Here is an 11729-nt window from a genome sequence, read left to right on the forward strand (position 1 = left end):
TTAAAGATCCGATCATTTCGAGATTCCTGGACAAACTGCGTTTGAAAGACTAGAGATCATAGGAAGCAAGAAATACGGTTAGAGAGAGACAGTTCCAGAGTTGACCTGTTGCATAAATGAAGGACTGGGAGTAACGGTTAACTCTTGCATTAGAGAGTTGCACAGAAAAGGGATGACAGCTTGCTGCTAGACTGGTGCTACGCGTCCGTCGAAGAGGTGGAGAAATGCATGCAGACAGTTCAGCGGAGCAGTGACCATTGAAGCAGCGATAGAGAAGATATTAAGATGCAACAGTGCGACGAAGAGACAGTGGTTGAAGGGAGTCAGTAAGAGAAGAGTTAATGAGAGGAAAAGCCATTGACTCCACCTTATTGAGAAGGGCCGTATGTGGGGAGCCTCCCCACACATGAGAGTTGTATTGCACAAAGGGGTGGATAAAACCTCTGTACAGAGTCAACAATTGAGCAGGGGTAAAGAAGGAACGGGGTCGGCTTAGCACACCTAATCTCTTTGAAGCAGAGATTACAAGAGATGTAATATGATCTTTCCAAGATAAGTCCCAAGTAAATGAAACCCCAAGCATGTTCAAGGACGATGCAAGATTAAGTTGAATATTATTAAACACTAGTGGGTATACCTGTGGAAGTTTTTGTCGAGTCGATAGGTGTAAAAGCTGAGTCTTTGATGCATTGAAAACAACCAGATTATTCTTACCCCAGTCAGAGATACGAGCCAAGTCAGACATTAGGTGTCCCATAGCCTCATCCCTTGTTTGTTGAAGTAACTGCTGAGATGGACGTTGCGGGAACCGAATGGAAAGGTGAAGGGTGGAGTCATCAGCGCATGAGTGGATAGTGTTAGATGTGCGGCTTAGAAGGTCATTGATGAATAAAAGGAAGCGAGTTGGTAATAGGACAGAGCCCTGAGGAACACCACTGTTGATAGATCTAGGAGAAGAACGATGGCCGTCTACAACAGCGGCTATAGAACGACCAGAAAGGAAGCTAGAGAAGAAGGCACAGATAGAAGGATAGAAACCGTAAGAGGGCAGTTTGGAAATTAAAGATTTATGACAGACTCGATCAAAAGCCTTTGAGCTGTCAAGTGCAGTGGCAAAGCTTTCGCCAAAGATGACCAGGAGTTTGAAAGGTAGGTGAGAAGATTGCCAGTGGAGCGTCTCTGACGGAACCCATACTGACGATCAGAAAGAAAGTTGTGATAGGAAAAATGCTTTAAAATTTTTCCATTAAGAATATACTCGAAAACTTTTGAGATACAGGATATTAATGCAATTGGACGATAGTTAGAGGGTTGGGAATGGTCACCCTTCTTTGGGACTGGCTGAATGAGAGCAAACTTCCAGCAAGAAGGAAAGGTACAACTTGATAGATAAAGGCGAAAGTATTTGCCTAGGCGGGATGTAAGCACAGAGGCATAGTTCTTGAGAACAACAGGAGGGACTCCATCAGGCCCATATGCCTTATTAGTACTGAGGCCTGTGATGGCAGAAAATACATCAGCTGAAGAAATTTTAATTTCAGACATGAGGAAGTCACAGGGGGGACGTGATGGATGAACAGCACCGGAATCGTCTAAGGTAGAATTGGAGGAGAAAGTCTGAGCGAAGAGATCTGCTTTATCAGTAAAAGAAATAGCAAGAGAGCCATCAGAGTAGAAAAGAGGAGGGAAGGATGATGAGATAAAGTTGTTAAAAAGATTTTTGGCAAGGTGCCAGAAGTAGAGGGAAGAATTCGATTTGGAGAGTTGAGAGTATTTAGTACGGATGAAATTGTTTTTAGCAGAGCGAAGAACAGACTTAGCACGATTCTGGGCAGAAACGTATAAAAGATGTGATTCAGGGGTGGGTTGGCTCCGGTACCTTTCATAGGCCCTACCCTTGTTGCGGACAGCAGTAGAACAAGCGTGATTAAAGCAAGGCTTTCGTGAAGCAGTCAGAGGATATGAAAAAGGAATGTATGCTTCCATGCCTGAAGGAATAACCTCCGTAATGAGCAAGGCAGACACAGATGGCTCCCGGCTATGAATGCAATAATTATTCCAAGGAAAATCAAAGAAGTACTGCCTGAGTGCCTCCTAATCTGCAGCTCCAAAATGTCACAGATTACGTTTCTTTGAAGGGTTCATAGGTCGTACCGGTGCAATAGGACAGGTTAAGATGATAAGGTTGTGATCGGAGGAGCCCAACGGAGGGAAAAGATTAACAGCGTAAGCTGAGAGATTAGTTGTAATGAAAAGGTCAAGTAGTATTCCAATATACAGTTCTTGTAAACAGGGTGGAGTCAAAGGCTTAGTGTCCCTTAACATCCTCTCTCACTGACTCCCTTCAACCTATCCTTCTTCTCTGCAGTATTGTATCTTTATCTCTGCACCATCGGTGTTTTAGTGTGTTTCTAAAAAATCTACTTGCACCCCTCGTCCATTCTGGCAGGCTATGGCACACCTAATGTTTGACCTGGCTCATATCTCTGACTGGGGTAAAAATAATCTTGTTGTTTTTAATGCATCTAAGTCTCAGTTTATACACCTATCAACCCCTCAAAGTCTTCCACAGGTATTCCCAATAATGTTTAATAATATTCAGCTTAATCCTGCATCATCCTTGAACATGCTTGAGGTTTCATTCACTCGGGACTTGTCATGGAAAGATCATATTACATCTCTTGTAAAATTTGCTTCCAAGAGATTGGGTATGATAAGCCGACTCCGTTCTTTCTTTACCCCTGCACAATTGTTGACTATATACAGGGGTTTTATCCGCCCCTGTGTGGAGTACAAGTCTCATGTGTGGGGAGGCTCCCCACATACAGCTCTTCTCAATAGGGTGGAGTCAAAGGCTTTTCGTCTCATTAACTCTCCTTTTCTTACTGACTCCCTTCAACCACTGTCTCTTCGCCGCACAGTTGCATCTTTATCTCTTTTCTATCGCTACTTTAATGATCACTGATCCTCTGAACTGTCTGCATGCATTCCTCCACCTCTACGACGGGCGCGTAGCACCCGTCTAGCAGCAAACTCTCATCCCTTTTCTGTCCAACTCTCTAATGCAAGAGTTAACCGTTACTCCCAGTCCTTCATTTATGCAACAGGTCAGCTCTGGAACTGTCTCCCTCTGTTTGTATTTCCTGCTGCCTATGATCTCCAGTCTTTCAAACGTAGTGTGTCCAGGCATCTCGAAATGAACGATCTTGAATTTGGCTCTCTCTTGTATTTTGTTTTTTTCTTGGAGGGAACTGTTATTGCGGGCTCGTGGCCTTTGGTTCCTTCTTCCTCGCATTAAAAAAAAAAAAATCTGGCAGCACACTCTCACCCCTTCTCGGTCCAGGTGTCTAAGCAAGAGTTAACCGATACTCTTAGTCATTCATGTATGCAGCAGATCAGCTCCGGAACTGCCTTCTTCAGCCTGTATTTTCCTTTGTGACCCCCGTCATATCACAGAATCAGTTGATCTTCAATTTTGCAATGTTGTGTTTTGTTTTCCGTGTGAAGAAGAACTCTTATGTTTTTACTCTTTGGTTGTTTTTTCCATGTATGAATAATTACAGTTTTCGAATGCTTGTATCTCCTACTTTCGTCTGATCCATTGTAAAGTTTTTTTTTTTCTTGTTCAACGGCATTGTAAAGAAGGGTTCTTTTTTTCTTGTTCCACGGGACATCTATCAGTATTTTTCCATGTCTCTCCGAACACTCCTACGTTTGCTGTACAGTGATTTCGTTCGCCTCAGTGTGGTAAACCCGCAGCAGCCGACACTGATGATATTATATGTGGCCGGGTAGTGTCGTCATTGTCAGTTGCCGTGGACTCACCACACTGACTTTCAAAGTCCATGGAGAGAAAAACAGGAGAGACGACTGGACTCTTCATGCCGACTGCTCATCCCAAGGTTTCGTTTGCAAAGGCGCCTAGATTGTAAAAATTCGTATATTCTTGACAAATCTTGCTCCGGATCAGCGCTGACTACGCCAAAGTCATCTGCTGCATCACTGCTGAAGATTAAGGACCATGGTTAAATGGAACTTTTCTTTGTGGTTTAGAAAGAGGCTGGTTCTGGTGAGGGAACCCTTCACGTGGTGGTATCGATATAGCCGGGCAACTTCGCTAATTGGTTATACGGACGTTTCTCAACTTCTTGCCTATCCAATGAAAAGAACCTGGTAGACTGAAAGATAGTGAACAACTAGAAAAAAAAAAAAAATGAGTTGGTGCCTCGTATGTCCAGTTCAGGCACTTAGTGTCAGGGGAACACTTTTCATGTGATCCCTAGTAAAGAAACTTCCCAGTGTGGTTGCACCTGATTAGTATACTGTAGTTCCTTTGATGACTGGAATGCACAGGCTTCAACACCAAGACAAAGCAGTGTTCCCTTGAAGAACTACCATTAAGGGTTATGTTGAAAAGGGAATTATATATATATCTGTACATTACTGTTCCTTATAATTTTAGTGGAAATGAATTTATGTGATACTTTTTATCACTTAAATTACCATTATTCAGAACTGGGTAAAAATATATATATATGATCTGTATGTTAGTCAGGTAATAAAACCAATGTAAAATGCTGCTTCGGATTTATTCACCTACACACTCGTGCGCGCGCGCGCGCACACACACACACAGGCACATGCACACAGAATGGAGATTGGTCCTGGTTCCGGTTCACGTTGTTTCAGGTCGGTTCAGCGGGTTCCATGTTATCCAAGAAATCCAAAAACTGCTTTAAGCAAGCATAAGATGAAGTCGAGGAGCTGTGGGGGAGAGAGAGGGAGAGACAGAGTGAGTTATAGGAGTTATGGATCATTTTTTCAGGATAAAGAGAGAGAGAGAGAGAGAGAGAGAGAGAGAAGTTACAGGCGTTATGCATGTTTTTTTTTTTTTTCTGTGAAAGATAAGTTATAGAGGTTATTTTTTTTTTTTTCAGTTTAAAACAACTACGATGTAACACAAAGTAAAATTTCAACAAAAGAGTGATAATGATCGTGAAAGTAAACTTCGTATGATAAGATATATTTCTATTACTATAAAATAAAAAAAATCAGGTAATTCTCTCTGTCTGTCTGTCTGTCTGACTGTCTGTCTGTCTGTCTGTCTGTCTCTCTCTCTCTCTCTCTCTCTCTCTCTCTCTCTCTCTCTCTCTCTCTCTCTCTCTCTCCATCAATTTTTCTATATCTATCTGTCGTACTCACAAAGCCTAGTATCTTCAGCTTCGACAGCAGACACGCGATGACCTTCGGGAGGGTTTCAAGGCCGAAGATTTGTACCAAGACATCCAAGTTCACCTCAGGTGATGTGTCGACTGTGGTAGAGGAAGGGCAGAGGGTCGATTAGGTCATGTGATTAGAGAACCTGACTGATGTTTGAAAGGACATAGGCAATCCAGGCCAGGGCAGGGTAATGAAGAGGAATGCAAGGCAGGGCATGGAAGGGCAGGATAATTTAGAAGAAGGCAGCGCAGGGCAAGGCAGGTGAGCCGTTTGGAGGAATGTTGGATGGGGATGTGACTGACAGAGAATAAATCTTTCTCACCCTAGTTCTTTGGGAATCAGTGTAATATCTTCGTCATCGACAGCGTCATCGTCTTATACTTATTTGAACTCTACATCCCAGAAATAAAGACAAATCTACCAGAAGATTTAAAATATTTACCACACCACAAATAAAAACAAATTTGCCTGTAGATTAAACACTTTCGCCACACTGAACTACTTGATGAATACAGTTTGTCAGAATAAACTCAAAATAAGTCTTCATATTAAAGAGAAGAAGTTTAGAGAATACAAGAAAAGCCGAGGTGATGACATCTAACAAGCAGATGAAGAAGAACACTATGAAGCTTGATCGCGAAAAAATTGGAGGAAATATAGTGTTTTAGGAATATAACAGTGATCAAAGTACCAGATAGAGCTAAGGGACCTGAAGTAAGTCGTAGGTTAGGAGAAGAGGCATATTAGGGCAATGTGAAGCATGGGGAAATAGGAAAACAAAGTGACCCTGAAGGTCCTGTAATGATGCAAGCAGCGATCGATCTTTGAATACTAGTGACCGAGAAAGGGTGGAAGGGCTGGTGATGAAGTGTTCCAGGTCTGTATGTGGAACTAGATGACTTAGCAGAGTGAAAGAGCACATTGAAAGAGCTTGAAAAACCAGGGACGTGTTAAAGTAGACGTTGTGCAATGGAATGGGCAGATCAGGCTTTGTTATGATATAGCAAGTAGAAAGAAGGTGTGGTGGGAGATTGATGACAGAATACAGATTAGAAGTGGAGTTAATGAAGGAAATGATGAGATCTAGGCGAAGGAGGAGGGATAGTGATAAAAAAGATTTCTAACTAGAGGTGTGACCATCCAGGTGTAAGAGAAGGTGTTTGGTATAAAGCAAATTGGAATGAAGTAACTTAGGGGAAAACGACTCTGCCAGTCTTCTGTCAGAGCAAGAAGTGAAGCAGCTGGGGTAAATTGGGAATAAGACGAGGATGAGTGTGAAGTAATTTTAAGATAGCTTTATGTAGACCATTAAATAATGCAGCTGAGAAACAGAATGAGTGTGAATGAGGTTGCTTTCTCTTGCTTTCCGGCACCACCAACCTGGAATGAGTAACATGTAGTGAGAATAGAACAAAGTCATAGTACTACCACCAAAATAATATAAAACAGAGTAAAACAGAATCACAAAAAATAAAGGTATTGTATTGGCGCCAGAGTAAAACAAAAGTGCTTAAATCGACGATATGAGAGTTATAGAAAAACAGAATCGCATTACGTAAAGCTAGGGTATGAGAGCCAGAGTAAAATAGAATGACATAGCATTAAGTTAGGGTATGAGATCCAGTGTAAAACAGAACCACACAACATAAAACTAAGGTATGGGAGCCACAGTAATCACATAGCATAAAGAATGGGTATGGGAGCCAGATAAAAATAATCACATAACATAAAGCTGTGGTATGAGAGACAGGGTAAAATAGAGTAAGAAAATAAACGTAACACAGAGTGACACTACCAAATGAGCGTAAAACAGTAAGAATATGAAAATCAGCGTAAGACAGAGTGACAGTGTGAAAATCAGCGTAAGACAGAGTGACAGTGTGAAAATCAGCGTAAGACAGAGTGACAGTGTGAAAATCAGCGTAAGACAGAGTGACAGTGTGAAAATCAGCTTAAAACAGTGACAATATGAAAATTAGCTTATAATGAGTGACATTATGCAAATCAGGATGAAAGAGTGACATTGTGAAAATCAGTGTAAAACGTGTAACAGTATGAAAATCAGCGTAAGTGAGAGTGACATTACCGGTAATGTTAGCGAGAAGGTCCAAGTTCACCTCAAGTTTCAACTCTGCGACGCACTCTGTCAAAATTTCCTTTATTGTTTTCAGCAGGTCTTCGGTGAGGCCTCCGCACAGTATGTCAAGTTCCAGGACGCAGCCTAACACGTTGGCCTCGCACTCGGGTAACAGAAGCGGCCCCTGACATGCTACGTCGACTGTAGAGGGTTCGGAGAATGGGGTTATTAGAGGCGGGGAGAAAAGAGGGAGGCAGGGAAGGCATCTGAAAAAGGGAAGAGAGAAGAGGGAGACAGGGGAGGAAACAGGAAGGACGGAGAAAAAGGGAGAGGAGTTGGTAGACAGTTGGAGGTAGTGAATGCTCTCCTTCACATATGGCTTTGGCTGTGGAGGGTTACGGAGAGAGTTAGTAAGAGTTGCAGGTGTAGGAGGAGGCAAAGGCAGAACGGAAAAGACTGTGATAAACTGAAAAGAACAGGGAGGAAGAGAGAGAGGAAGAAAGGGTTATCCTAATATGCTGCTTTGGCTGTGTGAATTTTTTAGAGAATAGGAATATAAATCTAAGTGTATTATCTGATCGAAGTTTTGGTAGATTCGACCCATTCATTAGTAGTAAAAATAATGCAAATAAAGCAACTTCTTTATAGTAAGTCTGCGACAGTAGGAGAAAGAACCTGAGTAAGAACGTCCACGAAACTGTCTTTCACCAATCTCCATAAGTGGGTATTGAGTAAATGAGTGAGTGAGATGGAGCATCCTTTGAGTATGAGTGAACCTGCATGGGATAGAGCGAGTGCGAGTGTCTGTGGGAGTCAGTTAAGACTGAGGGAGTGAGAGTATATAGTAGAAACGTTCTTTCAGTTGCGTTAGGTTTATTGTCTGTATGAATGATATGTGTGAATCAGTAAATACAATAAATACTGCTGAATGGATGTGTGTGTGTGTGTGTGTGTGTGTGTGTGTGTGTGTGTGTGTGTGTGTGTGTGTGTGTGTGTGTGTGTGTGTGTGTGTGTGTGTGTGTGTGTGTGTGTGTGTGTGTGTGTGTGTGTTTTATATCTGATACCTTCTCATACCAAGGAGTATGCCAATGAATGTGACACTGAATATGCATGTTAGAAGGAGAACCAGCGAATGAGAGTGACATTGAGACGACAACCAAAACACAGTCACTAACCAAGCGGAGGAACGACAACGTCAATGAAGACGTCGGACCCGCTGCAGGGCAGAAGCTGCGCCAGACTTCCTCCGGCCAGAAGACCCATGACGAAGAGGCTGAGAAGGACCATCCGCATGGTGGTGGTTGTGGTGGTGGTGGTGGTGGTGCCTGTAGGGGAGAGGGAGAGAGTGATTGTGGGAGTGGGGTAGGTAGGTGAAGGGAGGGAGCGTGGAGAGTCAGTGGGAAATTATTGAAAGCAATTAAGGGTAGGTAGAGTGACGGATATGTGAGGAGTGAGATGGGAAGTGGTATGTGGGGGGTGAGTGGGCGATGAGTGGGGAGTTTGTGTGTGTGGGAGTGAGGAAGGAATGTAAAGGGAGGTAAAATGGGGGATGAGTGAGGAATGTCTCTGAGAGTAGGGAAGGAATGTAAAGGGAGGGGGGAGGAAGAGCGGAGCATGAGTGAGGAATGAGTGTGGAATTGGCAAGGCAGGTAATTGGACGGAGAGTGAAGGATAAGTGGGCAGTGAATGAGGGAGTGGTAAGGCAGGTATGGGAAGGGAGCGTAAGGGATGAGTGGGGAGTGAGTGTTGGAATGGAGACGGAAACTGAGGGAAGCGTGAGCGAGGAGTGAAGAATTGGTAAAGTTCTATCTATCTATCTATTGCCAGACGCCTCAATCCCGTTTGGGGTGGCCACAAACAAATCGCCTCCAAGTCGCCCTGTCCCCCGCCATTTCACTCCCCTGCTCCCAACTCACACACCCCTCTCTCATATACCTCTCCACCCCATCTCTCCATCTCATTCTCGGCCTCCCCCTCCCTCTTTCCCCCTCCACCTCACTCACATACACTCTCTTCGTCAGTCTTTGACCCTCCATCCTCTCCACATGGCCAAACCACCTCAGTGTGTTCCTCATAACGCTTCCTATTACATCCACATCAACACCACAACGCTTCTTTATATCCTCATTCGTCAGCCTGTCTCTCCATGTGACTCCACAGGCTCCTCTTAAATAACTCATTTCCACGGCTTTCACTCTTGACTTGTGTCCTTCCAACAACGTCCAAGCTTCATTTCCGTACGTTAGAGTTGGTATCACAATACTGTCATGTAGTAACTTTTTCACTTCCATGCTCACTTCCCTGTTTCTTATCACTGCTTTCAAAGAACCAGCAACCTTTCTTCCCTGCTGTACCCTTTCAAACACTTCACCCTCCAAACCTCCATCCTTACTCATCACACTACCCAGGTACTTCAACGTACTCACATTTTCCAATTCCTCACCATCCAACCTCGCTGTACATTCACTGACTTCACCTCTCTCAAAGATCATCACTTTACTCTTCCCTACATTCACCTTTAGATTCCGTTTCTTACACACTCTCTCAAACTCATCCACCAAGCCTTGCAGCTCCCCTTCGTCTTCACTCAACAACACGGTATCATCTGCAAACAACAGTACAGGGAGTTTCCAAACACTATCCTCTCTCACCAGGGCCACTCCAACATCCACTACCCTACCTTGTACCTCTTTTATTACCCCATCCATGTACAGATTGAACAACCATGGAGACATGACACATCCCTGTTTCAACCCAACTTTCAAAGAAAAAATTCACTTAGTTCACCATCCACACGCACTGCAGCCTTCGCACCATCGTACATACTCTTCACAGCATTCAACAACTTCCCATCTATTCCATATATTCTTAACACTTTCCACAATCCTAGTCTATCCACCCTGTCATATGCTTTCTCCAAATCCATGAAAGCCGCATACAACTTCTTTCCCTTCTCTAGAAACTTTTCCACTAAAGATCTGAGAATGAATATCTGATCTACACAACCTCTTCCCTTCCTAAAGCCTCCCTGTTCTTCTCCAACTAATTTATCTGTTCTTTCTCTCTGTCAATAAGTATCCTACCATATACTTTTCCTATTATACTAAGAAGACAAATGCCCCTATGATTACCACACACTTCTTTTTCCCCTTTTCCTTTGTACAAAGGAATAATTATACCTGACTTCCAATCCTCCGGAACTCTACCTTCCTCCCAGGCCAACCTGCACATCTTCCACATCCATTCCACTACTATCTCTCCCCCATGCTTCACCATTCCACCACACACTCCATCAATTCCTGGGGCTTTCCCTGATTTAACTCTCTTCATTGCTTCCACAACTTCTATCCTACTGATTTCTTCCTGTCTTCTCACCTCCCTCCTTCTTCCAGCCATTCCTTTTAACCTTAATATGTCCAGATTTACATCTTTTTGCAGCTTATTTCATGCAGCTCTGTGGTAGGATAGGACAAAGCTTCGTCGTTACATCCTTTCTTTGACTATCTTCCTATTCTAGTGTTAACCTGTTATTGCAAATCAGAATTCACGATGGAGACATGACAATTTTAGGCCAAGTTAGAGAGAAATTAATGCCAAGAGAACCAAAGATCAAACAACTTCCGGTATATTTTTTTAAATTCCTTCGATAATGCTATTTCCCTGCTAAAAGATAGGCAGAGAAAAAAAAAAGGCAGTTTATAGAAGAAATGAAATCCTCTTTGCTTTAGTTCATCAGGTGAATTTTTCCATATATTACTAAGAGCGAATATGGTAATAAAATTATGGCTATAGATGCTGAGTGAGTTACTGGCAAAGTCTTACCGAGATTTTATGCTGCAAATGTACACATTAATAGTAACTTATTTTGCTCTAGGATGTGAAAGCTGTCGGTTTTTGAGTTATTCAAGGATTTTTTCTGTAGCAGAGTTTATCCCATAAGTAAAGAATATCAGTTGGTTTTACCGCGTATTTGATAGAAAAGACTTAGTAGTAGTGAAAGGGTAACCAGTCGTAAAAGAGATTTTTACATTGTTTCACCACAAGAAGTGCCCAGAGGTGAAGAACTGTTAAGTGGTAGCACGTATAAAATGGGTTGTATCTGAATTAACTTTATGAATGAGGTTACCTGATTCTTCGCTGTGGAAGAGAAGGTGAGTGGAGTGAAGAGGAGAGGTGTGGATTCCGTCTTTTATAGGGAGATCAGACCGAGGAGAATGTAAGGGGAGATGGAAGGGGGAATGTGCAGAAGTAAAGGTGAGGTAGTGGGGGGAGGATGGGGGGAAGAAGGAAAGAGAGAAGAGGAAAGTGGGGACGGAGAAAGGAGGGAGAGAGTTAAGGGGGTGCGGTGAGAGAGAGGAGGAGGGAGGGAAAGGGGGAGTATAGCATGCAAGGACCTTGAGAGAGGAAGGGAGATAATTAGGGAGAGTGAGAA

The 11729-nt window shown here is 43.0% G+C and overlaps 1 protein-coding gene across 1 annotated transcript; it reads right to left on the reverse strand.

The window, feature by feature from the left end:
- Positions 1-4575: 4575 nt before the first annotated feature.
- Positions 4576-11443, reverse strand: LOC145415938 (uncharacterized). The gene is made up of 5 exons (XM_080285044.1): positions 11424-11443; positions 8473-8622; positions 7307-7498; positions 5203-5312; positions 4576-4764 (listed from the first exon to the last, which is right to left on the reverse strand). The coding sequence occupies exons 2-5, from the start codon at positions 8588-8590 to the stop codon at positions 4711-4713; spliced, it is 474 nt and encodes a 157-aa protein (XP_080141170.1). The 5' UTR covers positions 8591-8622; positions 11424-11443; the 3' UTR covers positions 4576-4710.
- Between the last annotated feature and the right edge of the window lie 286 nt (positions 11444-11729).

The sequence above is a fragment of the Coenobita brevimanus genome, chromosome 104 (assembly GCF_032717465.1).
Source record: "Coenobita brevimanus isolate Jiangsu-jjx chromosome 104, ASM3271746v2, whole genome shotgun sequence".
Taxonomy (NCBI): Eukaryota; Metazoa; Arthropoda; class Malacostraca; order Decapoda; family Coenobitidae; genus Coenobita; species Coenobita brevimanus.